Here is an 18,105-nt window from a genome sequence, read left to right as displayed (position 1 = left end):
AAAAAAAAAAAAAAAAAAAAAAAAAAAAAGATTCTGGATCTCAAACCCCAAGGGAATTATGTCTCTTTAAGAGGCAGCCTTTTTGAAGAGGGGAAATCAAAGGAAGGAAATTGCCACTGAAGTTTCTTTCCCCAGGAGAGCTCTCACCACTGCTTATTTCCTGTTAAAGGCGCAACTGAGATGATCCCTCCACAACGGCCCTAACCCACACACATCGACTTGTGCTGGACGATCCCTAAAGACTCCCTCTGCTGCACCTCCATGCACGTGGGTCACACAGGGTCTCCCAGGAGACCAACGCCCTGGTGCCCAAAGTCACAGTGGAGCCTGACCTCTGACCAGTCACCCTCACCTGTTCCAGGCCCTCCTCCATAAGATGGGATCCCATCCTGGATAAAGTGCTTTCACAACAACCTCAGGCGTTACCCCCTAGACTTATTAGTGAGGAGGACCCAGGGTCTTGAGTCCAAGGTGCACAAAAGGCGTGGTCCTCACCCTGCACTGGACACTGGTCTTGGGACCAACTTAGTCTCTATTCTTCCCACTAAAATTGAGCACCAATAATTACTGCTCAGAAAGTACAAGTGTACACATTCAAATCTCGTTAAGGAGAATCTAAGATGAACCCAAGCAAACAACGAATGTCCATTCCACAAATACTTATTATGAGCCTCTCGAGTGCCAGGAACTGAGCCACGTACAGGAAACACAATGGTGAGCGAGAAGCAGAGCCTTATGATGGGCAGGCCAGCCTCAAACACTGGCCACGAGGCGTCCTAATCCACAATAGTCTACACCATGCAGAGGGGCAAGACCAGGTCTGCATGTCAAGAAGCCACTGGGACTCAGAGCTGAGCAGCTGGGACACAGCACAGGCCAGCTGGGGGAGCGATCCCAGGGCTCCTCAGACTACTGTTAACGCTTGCGTATTATTGCTAAAATGTCACTCAAGTTTACCTGACAATATACCCCTCTGGTGGGACACAGGTCCTGAGAATCCCACACAGCCCTGAGCACTGGACCCAAAGCAGCAGATGCAAGAGACAAAGGCGCCACCTGGAGAACGGGAGAGCGCTCTGCCCCCCCACCGCCCACCCCGGGGGGCCAGACCAACGGCCCTAAGGGCAGAGGGCTGGGGAGCAGCATGGGGGTTTCGAGGGCCTTCTGTTTCCTGACCATGGGGTTAGTCTGTGATCATGCTAACTAAGCCTGGCTTCTAACTTAAAAGTTTATCAGTACTTAATCTGTTACCTTTAAAACAAAAGCTGGCATTTAAACAGTAACTATTAATCAGACCATTCTCTGAAATACACCCCCCTCGACGTGCCCAACCCCTCACTCTATCCTCAAAGCTGACCAGATGGACCCCGCCCCAGGGGGTGAGTGGACGGCTAGATCAGGGGGCGTGTCCTCCCGCCCTCCTGTCCTCAGCCCCAGGCCCCTCCCGTTCTCTCCAGGGTTCCCAAATCTGAACCTGCCCTCTGAGCCGGGCAAAGTGGCTGCTCTGTAACTGGCACTCGCCGGTTGGTGTCTCTCGGGACCTCCTCCTGGCTCTCCTGCTGGTCTATGAGCTCTGGGAGAAACGGGCTATTTTACACTCCTGGCATCACCACAGCTCCCAGGAGAGCGCCACCCACCCCCCTGGCCCCCGAAGCTAATGGAAGTTAAAAATCCGTGGTGATGCGTTCCTCCTCCTCCTGCCCTCAACTGCTGCAGAAGTTTCCAAATCTGCACCCCTGCCCAATCCCTCCTTCTGTTGCAAACCTATTAAAAGTACAAGAGTAGAATAATCTTAACTCTATTTTCATTTTTATTACCTCTTCTTTTCTTCTCTCAAAAACTCCTAGGGGCCCTAATTTTCTCTTGGATCAATGCAGAATCCCTAAAAATAGGATTTAAGGCTTTGTCTAGCTGACTTTTTATTTCAGTATATTGTGGTTTCAGATAAATCCCGAAAATCTAGCACAGCAGCAACTAGCCAGGGGCATAGCACAAAGAGGTCCTAAATATTTAACGAATAAATGACTGAATTATACTTTCTCCTAATCCTACTTTTATGTCTTCACAGATAACATCTTACCAATTTGAGGAAAAGACCAGCCATTTAAGGCCCCATCACTTAAAGCAACAACCGCCCAGGATCCCTGGGCAGCTCTAGTCTCCAGTTCAAAAGGAGGCAATTCATGGTCAAAGATCTTGTTAGTTGCTTCCCTGTCATTCTCAGCACTCAGACAGACCCCTCTGTATACAGTGGGTGCTGACTAAATGCTCTGCAACAATCTTCTCCAGTACCTTACTCTTAAAGAGATCTAAATAAAATAGTCACTTATACATTAATAATGTATTTGAGACAGATTAGTGGCTTTTGTTTTAACAAGTAGGGACATAAGTATTAGCAGGACTTTGAATTGAAAGAGGTTCCTCTCCCCCGCCAAAAAATATGCTAACTATATTTTCCATACTTATAGGAGTAAGATGTTTCAGAAAATTTCTCTTTTCCCTCAGTATTACCCTATCACATAAAAATAAAAGCACATAATAATCAGCAATAAAAAGATAAAGCTCATACACAGAACTAAGACACCAAAGTAAAGTGAGTTTTCAGCCTGTCTAACCTCTAAACTGTTGCAGAGGCCACCTGGGAGGACAAAGGTCAGGGGACACACCTTAACCCCTGGACAGACAGCCTGGAGTCCTCCAGGGACGCAGAGAGCCAGGGAGAGGCACATGCCTCAGCAGTGTTGTTTTCAAATGGTCTTTTCCTTTACATCCAGAATATTTTTCTGACTCTTCTCACCCTCACGAGTCAGTATGGACACACAACTCCAAAAAGCGGTCAGAGAAATGCGACAGACACGACAGCTGTTTTCCTGCAACTCTTCCCAAGGCGGCAGGTGAACAGGGTGGGATTGCCCTGCAAAGGCCCAGCCCCAAGGCCGCCAGTCCACCCAAAGCGCCACAGGGAGCAGTGACTTCCGTCACTGTGACTGTGGACCAGATGAGACCGGGGAGCTAAGATTTCAAAGGCTCCACGATCAGCCCAAACGTAAAACTATCTTCCAACTGGCAAAAAAGTAATTTTCTATATTAGATATTGAAATTAATTATAATTAATCATTTTAGCTTGAATTCTGGGAACTAAGTGTATTTCGTTAAGGTTTATCAGAAATATATTTTGCTAAGGTTTATGAGAGTTGCTATGAAACACAATAATTGTGGGGGGGGGGAAGAGACAATTTGTGTTTACTGGGCCGTGGATGGATGACTGACAGTGGATGATGTCACTAATAGGCAATTATAACATTCAGCATTCCAAAACTATTTAATAATTTGTTTTGAAGAAATAACAGCTTCCAAAAGAACAAAAAGACAATCTTAATATTTATTTGGATAGTTGCATGCTAAAATAAAGTTAAACACATAGGATAAAGAAATTAATTCCAACCTAAAAAAGTATCCAATAGTCAAATTTTAGTCCAACTTAAAAATGGATGGGTTCCAAAAGTTTGTAAATGAATTATTCAGAATAGTCAGTGCATTTCCCGTGGAAAAAACATTTCCTATGGCAATGTTGTAGACAGTAGCAAGGCTTCCAGTGTAACCCACAAAAACCAGATTAAACATTAGGTACACATATGGCTGTATAGCATCATGGTAGCAAAGCATGTACTTTATAGAGCAAAGCCCCCGCACCCCTCCTGGCTCTGTCAGTCCCCAGGAGTATTTCCCTGGAGTTGGGTCCCCCAGTCGCCAGCAGGAAGTGCATCCCCAGGAGTGGACTCCTCTGGCCTGCAGGACACCAGGACACCTGCCAGCTGGAGGGGCTCCACTGAGGCTCCCGAGACGGGGAGCCCCAGTACCCTGGCGTGCTCAGGTGTGAGGCTGGTGCCGAATGTATGTCAGGGAGGTCTACATGGCCCCGGTGGGGTTAATGCCGTCAGGCCAACGCCAGAGCAGCACCTCACTTACCACCACTACACACGGTCTTTCCAGATGCCTGTGATTCTGAAACTGAGGACTACATGGGGTTCAGCCTTCGAAACGATAAGGTTCATGTGACCCACTTAAGCTTTCCAAATATCTGGGCAGCTCCCTCCCTAATCCATAAGGCAATTACACTGTAACACAGCCTCCCTTCTGTAAGCAAAAGGAAGCATTTGTTACGAGCCGAGTGTACATGAATCAATGCAGGGCTCACAGGGGGTCTGTCCTTCAGGAAAACAGGGTCCTGGGTGGAGTCGCCACTCAGCGGCACGTGAGAGACAGATGCGGCACAGGGCGGGGCCGGGGAAAGCGGGCTGCCAGTCACGAGACACGCCGGCGGCGCTCACGCTCACAGTTTAGACGGAGCACGGCCGGAAGGGCCGGTATGCAGACCACTGGACTAGGAGCAGCGCGTTCGCCCAATGGCTCCTCCCAACGGCGCCTCCCAACGGCGCCTCCCAAGGGCTCCTCCCTCCTGCACTGTTACAAGCTCAGACGTTGCTCTAAGTAAGACAGCAGCATTAAGACAGCTAAAATTACACACTGCTTGAGGAAAGAGGCTACGATGAGAGAAACCCAAATTCACCGTTTACACTAATTCTCTATATGACTGGATCGTTCCACCAAAAAGGTTTCTTCTGCTACCTAATTCATAGATTAAGATGCTCACTGCAATGGAACAACCCACGCTGGGGCCAGATCTATGTACCACCGCCACCCAAAACAACATCTAGCGCGAGGAGTCACGAAACGTGACAGAAAACAAGCTTTCTTGCTATGGAAAGCAAAAAACGTGACAAATTAAGAGTTTTGCTTAACGCTTATAAAATGCCTTTTCACTCAATTATATTTTCACTTACATAAACTGACTCATGCAAAGGTGCCTTATTAGTATAGAAAGGGAAAAATAAAGAAAAAACTTTAGAATTAAAATACATATATATGACATTTTTAATCCTAATTTTAATAAAATTGTGAATCACTAAACCTGCATAACTATTTTTGTTGTCAATGATAATTTTTCTCCCATAAGTACTTTATGGGCTCCACCCAACTCGTGGCCTTGTCTTACAGGCAGACTCTAGGATCCTAGTTTATTGTCTTTAAAAATGAAATTACAGATGTTACTGTAGCGAACTGGATGCTACTGTGGTGTCCTCACCTTCCTCTGGTGACCTTTTGCAGAACCTTCATTCCCGCCAGCCTGCAGGACTTGCCCTCCAACTCCCTGTCCTTCAGGACGGCGCCCTCCGAGTGCACCTCACTGAAGAGTCCGAGGGCATCTTGCACGAGAAGGCAGACTCTACAAAAAAGGATCCACATTTGCTCTTTTAGGAGACAGTTTTTGATTCAGTACAGAGACCAGAATTTCCTTCTCCTTCACTAGAAATCCACTGTAGATCCACCGTAGAAATCTACTTCCATTTAAAACATTTCAAATTATGTTTTATCAAACACTAATATTCAAAGATATTAATAGGTATTCCTTGAAAATTATCACCAAAATGTTACTAGCAATAACTTTTCTAAAATTTACTTCATCAGATCTATGGAGAAAAAAATACATTGAAATCACATACAATTATTACTATGTTCAATTCTTCTTGCAATACGATATTTTATACCCAAGAACACCAGGAAATATCCCTGACTGCTCGCCTGATGCCCATATGGTTTTAGTCTGTTAAGGAGCGATATGTAGCAGGTGGTACCCAGAAGAATGTCCTATCTATCTTAAATATATTAGTCTTAACATTTCCATATGTGTGACATTATTTAATATGTTGTAGCTATAAGACATTTATACAGTACAAACTCATTTCTCATGGTTGACTGGAAAAAGAAAATTTTACACAAAAAGTAGGGTTCTGTGGCTTATAATTAGGTCTGGATCAAACAAGTGAAAAGCTAGGACACTTCAAAATGAAGATGAACAATGGTGGCCTTTGGATTTTACAAAAATGAGGAGCTGAGTTGCCTAAAGTAGAAAAATTAATGTTCAATCCTACTGACTTAACCTCAGGATTTAAAGGTCAAAAAGAAAGTGGGATGTAAGTTATTTGTTTCTCCCAGAATTCTGAATATTGTCCCACTGCCTTCTAGTCTTCCACTGTTTCTAACGAGAAGTCCCTTGTTACACGAGGAGTCACTTTTCACTTGCTGCTTTCAAGACTTTATCTTTGGTTTTCAACATTTTGACTATGACGCATTTGGGTATGTCTCTTTTTAGGTTTATCCTACTGCAAGTTCATAGAGTTTCTTGGATGTGTAAAGTTTTCCAGGCCAATTTGAGCCATTTTCAGCCATTATTACTCCAAATATCTTTTCTGTACCCTCTCCCACTCCCCTGCCTTTCTGGCGCTCCCATTACATGTGTATTGGTGCACTTAATGGTGTTCCACATTTCTGAGGTTCTTCATTCTTTTCTCCCCTTAGAATATTTATTCGTCATTTGTGAGATTTCCATAATAGTGCAGAGATAATCATGGTATGTTTTAATTCTTCATAAAGACTAAGTTATTAAAAAGTCTTCACAAGCATTTCTTTAATTGCTAAAATACTCTGCAGTCATCAATTTGAGATTAAGTTTTAACATCCTATTGAAATTACAATCCTCTTTTCTTGGGGAAGAGTTTTAAGTTTGACAAAGGGCTTACAAATGTGCAATGCTTCCTAAATCTGCATGTCATGTGCACAGGGGCTATGCTACTCTCTGTATGTTCCAATTTTGGTGTAAGGGCTGCCAAAGTGAGCACTTTTCATTCTGTCTCTCCTTCGGGCTGCACTAGCTCCATTATTCTAGATCCAAGTCCAAGGATTCTTTCTTCTTCCAGCTCAAATCTACTGTTGAGCCTATCTAGTGAATTTTTCATATCAGTTATTATACTTTCCAACTCCAGAGTTTCCATTTGGTTCTTTCCAGTTTGCGTCTTTTTACTGATATCCTCCTTTTGATTAGACTCTGTCATCTACACCCTGTAATCCGGAGACATGGCTCCCTCTGCTCTTTGAACGTATTTATAATGGCTGTTTTAAAATCTCTGTCTGCTAAGTCCAACAACTGGGCCCTTCAAAAGCGGCTTCTATCATCTGCTTTTTTCCTCGTGTATGGGTCATGCTTCCCTGTTTCTCTGCAAACCTTGCAATTTTTGGTTGACAACTGGGCGTGCTGGATAGTAAATTGCGGCAACTCTGGATCCTTGACTCCTCTCCGCCAAGGGTTGATGATGTAGTTTACTCACTTGCTCAGTGACCTGTCTGAACAGCTCTTCCGTGCAGGCTGCAGTCTCTGATGGTCCTGCTCAGACTGTCCTCTTGTTTTTATCTTTTCACATGGCTACCTAGAGGCTGTCCCTAGGTCAGCGAAGCCACTTATTAGTGAAAGGTTGTGCTTGAGCATCCTCAGCCAGTCAGACTTTTCATCTTTACCACTGGACATGTGTGTCTTGGAGGTTGATCTCATAGTTCAAGGAGTGCAGCTTTTTGCCCTCATCCCTCTCCTTTGGCCACAGCTCATATTTCCCCTCCCTAATCACACCTGTGAAGGTGTGGCCTTGGGCAGGTCAGACGGCCAGACCTATGTGCGATTTTCAAGTCTGGCTTCCCAGAGTTGCCCCTGGTTCAAAGCAACCAACTGCTCATCTAGTGTGGTTGGAGGTGGTCCTGAGGCCTTCAGGGAAGTGAGGCTCGTACCCCGACCTTCCCTTGGGGGCCATCAGTGCTCCTGAGAGCACACCCTTCCTGTCTCTCAAGTTTGACTGTGATTCCAGGAGGGCTCTTGGTGGTCTCTTTTCCCTGATTCTCTCTGCTAACTTTGCATTGCTCTGCCCTTTGCTTGGTGATGAAGAGTCAGTAAGTTACAAGCACTCTCTGAACCTCTCTCCGCCGAGGTCCTCACTGTTTTCAACAACGCTCTTGGGCACGGAGTTCTCCCGCCCTCTCATGCCGCCCGACAGAGCTCTCTTTCCTCGCCACACCCTGTCTCCCTCTGGGCAGCGCCCCCTCTGCCTGGACTGACACCTCTGCTCTAGAGTGGGCGCTGGGGGGTGGCGGTGGCGCTGGGCTTCTGGGCTAGCCTCCCTGCGTGGTGCATCGACCCTGCGGCGGGCTGGGGCAGGACAGCTGGGCCAGTATCCCTGGCCCAGCACACTTGGGGTTGAGCTTCCGCAACAGGGGCCTGAGGACAAGGGATGCTAGTGGGCAGCCCTCCTAGAGCGAAATGTGCCCTGGACGGGGAGCTGAGGGGAGGGGGTTGTCTTCTTGGCTGCACTCCCTGGAGTAAAGCCTCAGAGTAGTAGTGGTTGGGGGGGGGGGCGGTCAGGGCTCAAGGGCCACAGACTCACTGTTCTTAGTGAGATTTATCAGATTTTCTTGATTCCATTGAAGGAATGTTTCCCCATTTGCTGTATGCCCTTAGGACAATTTCCAGAGGCTTCACATGATTGTTTTTTATAGCTTTCTCCAGTTAAAATGTTTGCGAAGGGGAGAATCCACTGTGTAAAGATCCTCTGGATAGTTAGCATGTGCCGTGTAAGAAAATATAATGGCTCCTTAGCCATTATTTACAAGTTTTGAGAGTATTTGGAAACTCTCTGAGTTTGTAGACTTACGTGTGAGTTGTTCTTTTTTTCTTAAAAGACATCTTGATTTGCTTGAACACAAGAAATGAGCCAAATACAAAATTACTGGGTCAGACACAGAAGCGCTTCATGTAGCGAGGTCTAGAGGGCTGCAGAGATGCAATATCAGTGCCACAAGATTCTTAGTAACAGTGGCACATACGGGGTTGTCAATGTACCCCCAAACAGTGCCCTGGCCTTAGGGGTGTCTATTTATGTGCTAAACACAGCAGGACTGCTGCGGGCCCAGGCCTGTGCAGGTGCCCTCTGAACCTCCCTAGGGAAAGGCCTGGCACAGGTAAACACACAATCACAGGCTGTGGGATTACAGGAGGGAAATAACAGAGCCTGTGAGAAAGCACTGGGGTGGAATGGCCTGGCCAGGTGGTTAGGGAAGGCTCCTTACAAGAGGTGATCTTTAAGCTGTGTCCTGAAGAAAGAGAAGCCCACCCTGCACAGGGCTGAAAGGTAAACTTAGAGCAGAGAGCACAGCACACACAGAACCTGGGATGGCAACGAGTTTTTCTATGTTTGAGAAGTTGAAAGAAGGCTGGAAAATAATACAAAAGAAGGAAAAAGAAGACGGGGGAGAGTGGCAATAAGGGGAAAGGCTACGTGCTATGTGGGTATTTCCATGCATTTTTGCTCCTGAGTTAACATCAAAGTTATGTTTATGAAAAATTAAAAACTCGAGGCACTTGTAAAGGGGCGGGATGGGGAACGGGGAGAAGGCAAGGGCATCTCCCTGGAGGGGCGCCTCTGCTGTGCGCAAAGGCCCGTGCCGGGGGCTCCCTGTGTGTGGGCGGAGTGGCTGCCTGGGCCCAGGTGGCGAATCGCTGGCCTGGTCCAGCCAGCACCCCCGCCTCCCGCCACGGGCGAGTCATGGGGGACACCAACAGGCGTTAGACCAAATGCTCCGTTTCAGAGATACAACCGCTGGCACAGGCAGGAGGTTGGCTTGAACCGAGCACTTTCAGAGCCTCGGCGGTCCGCGTGTGAGTTCGCTGCCCTAATTGATGGAAACGGGGGCCTGCAAAGTGCTACTCACAGGCTGAGCTCCACTGGCTCATGTGTTTTCTTTAGTCTATAAAGTGTTAAATTTTTTTAAAAAATTAGCAGCAAATATTAAAAATTAAGGGATTTTATATAAAATCCGTTTCCTGTTTTCCTAAGAAGCCTGCGGCTCTGGCAGTACTGGGAGGCCAACACTCATCGTCAGGCACCAGCCTGTCCATCATCACGTGGCCCCGCCCGCCCCCCAGCCATCACGCGAGGGCTTCCCGTTGGCCTCAGTCAGCAGGTGGGCCTGCGTGAGGGCAACATCTCAGGGCAGAGACTGAAGCACACAGTCTTGAGGGATGGACGAGGGACCGGAAGAGTCTACACTGGCCTAAGATTTCTGAAGAGGTGAGTGGAGTGGAGAATGAAGCGCAGCCCCGGGTGTGGGCAGCCCAGATGTGGGTCTCATTTCAGAGCAGAGGAGCCAGGGAATACAGACCAGCCAAGCGACTTGAGCCGGGAGGTCAAGGACAGAGCTGACCGACACGGACACGGGCCCGGTGGAGGACAGGGCTCGCCGCAGGGCACGGAGGGCTGGGCCTGGCCCTGCCCCAGCACCAGCCAGCTCCTGGCTGACCGTCCCCGTCGACACCGGGGGCCGGCTCTGGACGCCACGTCAGTTACCTCGTCTGCACCAGGTGAGACGGTTCCAGGGCGCTCGGGCCCCGTCCTGAGGTAGCAGTGTGGCCGAGTCCAGCAGGACATGCAGCCGACACGAGCACTGCCCCTAAGTATCCCTGAAATACTGGATGAGCTGCAGCCTAGCCACATGCAGATGAGGAGACCTGACATTTTAAGATCACGTCAGGGGTCGGCGCTCACAAGATGGGGTCTCGGCGCTGGGAAGCAGGCTGGGTGCGTCCGTTCGCTCTCCGGCCAGGATGCCAAGGATACCCAGCAACCCCACACCCTGGGCTGCTGGCGACGGGCAGCCTCGGGCTCTGGCTGCAGGTGACTTTCCACACATACTGAGCCCTGGTGCCGGGAATCCCACACCTCGCCTGAGAGGGACACTGCTGTTTTCAGAAGTGGTCAGCTTAGATAAACGCTAGACCCGCACAGAGAGAACGTCTCCAGGGAGGAAGGGGGACGTCCGTGGTTAAGAGTAAGAGCCTCAGAACCACTTCGCTCCCTGAGATAGAGTTCGCCGCTCAAACCTCTCGCAGTAACAGTCTGGCACGCGAACACCACTTATTTCAGATCAACGTTCCACCCACGCCTAAAACACTGACCGTCACCAAATAAAACCCCTCTCCCACTTTCATGGTTTTCAGCACATGATGCTGGGCGGCAGTGGCCTGGGAGGGGCTGCCTCAGCTCTGCGGCTGGGGGACGTGGCCAGCTGCTGGGAGCTTCGGCTCTGGAACCCTTAAATCCAGGCAACTTTATCTGCTCGGCACCTAGCAAAGAGCCTGCACCTAATCTGCACTCAGCGTCGTGGTTTCCTTCACCCACCAGGCAAATCCACTTCGTTACAAACACACTTAATCGACAAGAAGGTGGTTTTTCCACATCACATTTTTCACATCACTTGTCAGCTCTCCTGAGCCCGTAGGATGTGTGTGCACCTTTGTAAAAGGGCTGATCTCCTGCGTGAAGGGGCTCAGAGGAACGTGCTCGAAGCAGCAGAGGGCCCACCGCCACAGACGTGACGTCGTCACTCCTGACACCAGCTTGTGATCCGCCTTGCGGTGCCGTCCTCACCACCCCAGCTCCCCAGTTTCATGGTAAGTAAAGCTCCTCTCTGGGTAAAGCGATGGAGAATCACCAACACCTCGCGTGGCCCCAGAGCCCTCGGCTGCAGCGCCTCGACTCCGTGCATTTCTGAGCCACGAGGGTGAGGCTGGAAGAACTGACTAAAACTGATGCCAAGTGAAGCCACACTCCACAGCACATGCCCAGCAGCATAAAACAATACAGATAAGAGGTGCACGGTTTCATCCGGCCACATCACGATGGAAGTATAAAGTCCATCGTGCAGTTAATGTTTATCTTTAAGAATGCTTCCTTCCTTCTCTTACCAGCTGAACGCCTCATCATGCTAATTAAAGAACATTTAAAAAATTCTAAAAATGCATGTATTGTTAGGCTGTGAAAGCACCAGAACAAAGCACAAGAAATAAGGAAAACAAAACTGTTGATTCACAGAGGGGGTTTTAGTGAGCCGATAATCCCTCTTTGAAGCTTTAAATGCCCCTCCCCAACTTTTCAAGAATATTTACTTTCCCTCCTTTCATTCACTGGCTCAATATCATAGGTACATAAATTAAGAAAAGCAAGAGAGAAGCAGAGAACATGGGTATGTGTGTGCGTGCGTGCGTGTGTGTCTGTGAACGCTTGTGTTCCGAGAGAGCAGACGAAGTGACATGTGGGATGTTTACACGAGTCATGGAAGAAGTTCTGAGCAGTCCACCAAGAATTCCCGGAATCAGAGTCAGGCCTGGCTGTTTTATTCTAGGTCAGTGTCAACCGAAGCAGCCTCTGAAGATCAACAAGGATCTTTCTCTCCATGTTGTTAGCCCTAATCTAAGGAAGAAACAGAAGAAATTCGAGGATGCAGTGAGAACAAGCAGCAGGAGAGAGAGAAAGGGGAAGAGAGGCTGGGAGTGGAGCTTGGACCTGAGCCCGAAGGGGAAGAGAGGGCGAAAGGCAGGGTGCGCAGAGGGGCAGGGCCTTTCCCAGCTCCAGGCCTCGCAGACGGGAAACCAGATACAGCAGGACACTGTGTCCTCCTGAAAAACAAGCAGACCACGCTCCTAAAGTAAACAGCTAATCCTGCTGTTGATCTTTCTAACATGAGATGTTAGCAGGATGATCTCTACTGCACAGAAATGTGGTTTTTATTCATTAAAAAAATCATATCTTCTCTTTGCTAAAATAAAAGTGTGACACGGAAACTTTCTAATACCAGTGAACAAGGAGTTAACAGTCGTTCTTTGCTAAAACTAACTTAACTAAAGGATGGCAAGAAGCCTGAGAAAGGCCTTTTCCACACTTACACTTACACTTCCTCTTTATTTTTGGAAAATACTGCATTGCTGAAATTAACCAAACAACAAACCCTGCTGCAAGCGTGGTCTTTTAAGAAGGACACAAATAACGTGGACATAACTGTGGCGTCCTGCACTCAGACTGTGGTTTTACCACTCCTGGAGATAAGACTTGACTGGGCCGAGACAAGTCAGAAGAGGACGCTTTATGCATTCATACAAGTTTGCCTCCAGAACAAGTTTTCAAAGATACATAGCTAGCCTTACACATTTTTGTTAATTGAAATTTCGACAGAGGGAAGTGTAGATTCACGTGCAGGTGTGAGACCCTCACACACTCTGCCCCTTTCCCCCAGTGGCACACTGTGCCCTGATTGACACAGTAAGACATCACACCAGACACCTCACAGCTGCAAGGCACCACCTGGTTCAGGTCTCACCCACCCCACTGGTGCTTGTATGTGTGTGTGCGGTGCTGTGAAGTTTTATCACCTGTGGAGGATCCTGTATCCGCTGCCACAAGGACCCCTCAGGCTGCCTTTTATCACGCACCTCCCTCTGTCCCCTACCCTCCATCCCCAGCATCTAGAAGCCACTAATCTGTCTTCCATTTCGAAATTTGGCCACTTTTGAAATGTTATAAAAATGGAATCATCTAGTATATGATCTTTGGGTTTGAATTTTTCCCCTCAGCATAGTTCCCTGGTAATAATCAAGCTACTATGCCTTTTATTTTTATAACAGCTTGAGACCCAACTTACATACCATAGAACTCATCCAAATAAAACTACTGTGGCAAAATACACATAAAATTTCCAACTTCACCATGTTAAAGTGTATAATTCGGTGGCATTAAGTACATGCACGTGTTCTGCAACCACCAGCACTATCTAGTCCCAGAATATTTCCCTAAAAGGAAACCCCAACCTGTTATGCAGCCTCCCTGTTCTCGTCTCCCCCAAGTACCTAGCAACACACACATCTACTTTCTGCCTCTGTGGATTTGCCTGTTCTGAATACGTCACGTAAGTGGAATCATGAAAGTTGTGGCCTTTTGAGACTAGCTTCTTTTACTCAGCATAACATTTTCAAGTTGCACCCAAGTTGTAGCAGGTGCAAGCACTGCATACCTGCTTATTGCTGAATAATATTCCACTGTATGGATATGTCACATTTTGTTTATCCATCCATCAGGTGATGAACATTTGGGTTGTTTCCACTTTTTTGCATTTATAAATAATACTGCTAGGAGTGTCAGTGCAGAAGTTATGCAGATATATGTTTTCAATTTTCTTGGGTTTACACCTAGGAGCAGAATTGCTGGATCATGTGGTAATGCTATGTTTAGCTTTTCGAGGAACTGCCAGGCTGTTTTCCAAAGTGTCTGTACCATTTTACCAGCCAGTACGAGGGGCTCCAATTTCTCCAAATCCTTGTGGACACTTATTATTGTCTGTCTTTTTTATTACAGCCATCCTAGTGGTGTGAAGTGGTAGCCGCTGTTGTTTTGACTTGCATTTCCCAGATGGCTAATGATGTTGATTACCAAGTGATTCGTGGCCATCTTCTTTGGAGACGTGTCTATTCAAATCCTCTATTTTTTTTATTTGGGTTATCTTTTTATATTGAGTTGTATTAGTTTTTAAATATTCTGGATACAAGTCCCCTATCAGATATGTGATTTGCAAAAAGTTTCTCCTGGGCTTCCCTGGTGGCCTGCTGATGCAGGGGACACGGGCTCGAGCCCGGGTCTGGGCAGATCCCACATGCCGCGGAGCGGCTAGGCCCGTGAGCCATGGCCGCTGAGCCTGTGCGTCTGGAGCCTGTGCTCCGCAACGAGAGAGGCCACAGCAGTGAGAGGCCCGCGTACCGCCAAAAAAAAAAAGGTTCTCCTGTTCTCTGGCTCGTCTATTACTTTCCTGACAATGTCCTTTGAAGCACAGAAGTTTTTATTTTGATGAAGCCCCATTTATGGATTTTTCTTTTGTAATATATGCTTTTGGTGCCATAGGTAAGAAACAATTACCTAATATATATGTTTATGAAGATACTCCTATGTTTTCTTTTGAGTTTTATTTCTTAGGTTTAGGCCTATGATCTACTTTGAATTAATTCTTGTGTATGGTGTGAGGCAGGGGTTAACTTAACTCTTTTGAATGTGAATATCCAGTTGTCTCAGTGCTTTCTGTTGGAATTACTATTCTTTTCCAGTTGAAATGTCTGTCTCCCTTGTCAAAAATCAGCTGACCATAAGTATAAGGTATGATAAATTTTAAAAGAACATATACATCACGCCAGTGATATCTAAAAAAATAATGGAGTATATGAGTGCAGGTCTTAAAAAGAAAGAAAGAGCCTGAACTCACCAAACGAGAGGATTTAATCAGAGTTTGGGTCTATCATTAGCAAAGAGTTGTGTAAATGCATCTATTCTTCCCAGGATATACAGACTAAAGTTGCTGCTATATTTATTTAGGTCCAATGAATACTGAGCAAGGGTAACTGGCCAGAGTCGCCTCTAATCTATTACTTTACCATCATCCTGCAGAGGACTCCTAAAGCTCTGTGTCTTCTGGTCCAAACCCGTGGCTCTTCCTGCATGTTCCCTCTTTGTGTAACAGGGCCCCACCATTTTCCCGGTCACTCTCTTCCGAAACTTGAGAGTGATCTTTATTTCCTTTTTTCCACATCCAGTTGCTGCAGCCAATCCATCTGCTCCATATTTATCTTCTTAACATCATCCGTCCTTCTCATTCCTGTTTTGCTGTCTTGTTCTGCTTATTACACGGATTAGGCAGGTGTTTCCCAACTGATCTTTTAAACTCATTCTTCCCTCTAGCCACTCCTGCAGGTTGCTGCTAAAGTAATCTTTCTTAAGGGACAGAGTTGGTCATGTCACTCAACTAGTCACGGGCCTTCCAGGGCACCCCAGTGACTCCTGCGTGTCTCCAGATGCATGCATGTGTGAGTCCAAGACCAAGCTCCTGCAGCCTCAGCCCCACCCGAGACCTGGTTCCCATTACTTCCTCTAAATGAATCTGATGTTCCCTACCACCCCACTTGTCTAAGGACGCTCATTTTTCAAAGTCAAACTCAAATTCCACTTCTTTCATGATTTTTCTCATTCCAGAGTGTAAACAATTCTTCCTTTTTCTTTGTATGCAAAATGGTTTATTTTTAGTTTCTATCACATTCTACTCTATCTTCTAAAAACTTGAGCAGATCTCTCCTCTCTCCTTTTTGACTGGAAGTTTCTCGAGGATGGGATCATACTTTTTATTCCCTATGTACCCATCGCAGCCCTTAGCTGTGCATTATAGATGATCACTATGTGCTTGGTGCACCAAAGCTGAATTAACTGACAGGCATTTATTCAGGCTTTGTAGGAACAAAAGGTATAAGAAGTAGCTCCTACTCTCACGGACAACAATCAGTATTAAGACGCTTTATACAGGTAATTTACAAGGTGAGATCTTTACACTGCTACAAAGGATAGGAGTTTTAGTGTCCTGGTCAAGTTCTAAATTAGAACAGGATAAACGAAGGGAAAAAAGGGATCTTGGCTAAGAAAGTTTTTACTCAAAATGTGCCAAATCAACTGAACAGCCCTGGGGAGACTGTGGTCTCGTTTTCTCTCATTTATCCCCTAATCACTCTCAAACGAGGGTCATTTGGCATTCCCACTTTTCCATGGCCATGCACCATTGAACCTGAACAGCCTCGGGTCTGTGACTGAGCACACGGTAAGGAGGAAGGCGCCCAGGTGGGGCACATGTTTTGGGAGTGCCGAGGTAAGTCTCACATCCTATGGCTTTCCCTGGATCGCCACATGGCATGTTGACCAACCAAGAGTCATCACAGCCTTTTTTAACCTGGGTTCTCTGTGGGGGACGAAGCCCCGACACTCTAAGGCTGCACTGTATGCAACAGATCCGACCCTCCTGTGCATCTAGGTGGCACTAGTTACGTGCAGACTTGGGAGGAAAGAGAAGCGTCTGGAATGTCCTCGGGGTTCTGTGGTTCAAGTGAGGGAGCCAGCTGAGAGTCAATCAACCTGCATCGGGCCTCATGACGCAGCAGGAACAGCATACTCATTCTTAGATGATGGGCTTCTGAGTCAGGGTTTCACACTAGAAGCTGACTAACTGGCCTAGAAACCAGTCCTGTCTAATGCAGCAGCTTGTAAATCATCTGTGTTTGTGAAGCAGAGGTACATGTTCTACCTGCTCTGACCTTTACCAAACAAAACACAAACTACCTCGGCAAAAGGCATCCATGAAAGGCTTTCTTGTTTTTCAAAGATCAATGTTGATTTTGTAAGTTCTCAATCCTAAGAACACAACATCCATGACTGAGCAACAGAAAACTGTTTTAGGATATTTGATAGTGACATAATTTCAATTTCAAAGACTAAACCGCATTCAGTTTACTGTACTCAAGAGAGCAGACGAGGGATCACTTTCAGAAGACAACTTTATTCCAGAGGGAAGGAAGGTGCTCAGGTGTGAATCCACCTCGTGGCAGGACTGTGAGCCACAGCTGGCTCTGCTCCCGGCCTCAGCGTCCCACCTGGCAGGGCGCCAGGACACCCACCGCCCAGCCCTACCCTGATGAGCATCCCTCCCGCATCTATGCTGCCTCCACGCACCAGCTCTCGCGTGCGACCAGCAGACGAGCACCCTGGAAGCGCAGCGTGGTCTCCTCCCAGCTGCTGCTCTGCAGCCCACTTTCCTGTCGTCTTCGAGAAAGTACAGGCCTCACAATCTCAAATTTACTAAAAGTCTAAATACAGTACAAAGCATTTTTTCCCCCTGAATCATCTGTGTCTTAGTGAAGTTCTAAATTAGAACAAGATAAATGAAGGGAAGGAGGGATCTTAGCCAAGAAAGTTTTTACTCAAAATGTACCAAATCAATTCAGCAGCCCTGGGCAGACTGTGGTCTTGTTTCTCTCACTTATCCCCCAACTCACTCTCAAGTGAGGGTCAATCCTACAAACAAGGACTTTCTCCTACATAAATAACCTATTTATGTAGGTTATTTGTGTATGTATTAAATAAACAGGTTATTTATGTATGTAATTCTCCTACGTAAACAACCACTACACGACCACAAAGGGGAGGAAATGAACACTGTCTACCCTCCTCCTAGCTCTCAGGCCCGTCTGTGCTTCACCCGTTTGTGTCCATCACACCCTTTGCAGCAGAAGACAACTCAGAACTGCGTGCTGCATTCAGCTGCCATCCCCTCTAATCCTCTGCGATCCAGAAGGCTCCTTGGCTTCCTTGACTTTCATGACCTTGACATTCTCCAAGGACACAGGCCAGTAATTTTGTGGTACACAAACTCTCACTTTGGGTTTCTCTGATACTTTCTCATAATGAGATCCAGCTCATGTATTACTGGTAAGGATAACACAGAAGTGGTGCTATGTTCTTCTAAGCAGTTGGCATG

The 18,105-nt window shown here is 46.9% G+C and overlaps 1 protein-coding gene across 1 annotated transcript in view; it reads right to left on the bottom strand.

Moving 5' to 3' along the window:
- SPIDR (scaffold protein involved in DNA repair) overlaps positions 1–18,105 on the bottom strand; it is a 325,369-nt gene that overhangs the window by 38,160 nt on the left and 269,104 nt on the right. The window contains exon 13 of the mRNA XM_007464058.1: positions 5,147–5,287. Coding sequence (XP_007464120.1) covers positions 5,147–5,287 — 141 coding nt within the window. The remainder of the gene's footprint in view (positions 1–5,146; positions 5,288–18,105) is intronic.

Source organism: Lipotes vexillifer, unplaced genomic scaffold (genome assembly GCF_000442215.2).
Source record: "Lipotes vexillifer unplaced genomic scaffold, Lipotes_vexillifer_v1.1 scaffold69, whole genome shotgun sequence".
NCBI classification, from domain to species: Eukaryota; Metazoa; Chordata; class Mammalia; order Artiodactyla; family Lipotidae; genus Lipotes; species Lipotes vexillifer.
This window is presented reverse-complemented; position numbering and strand designations above follow the sequence as displayed.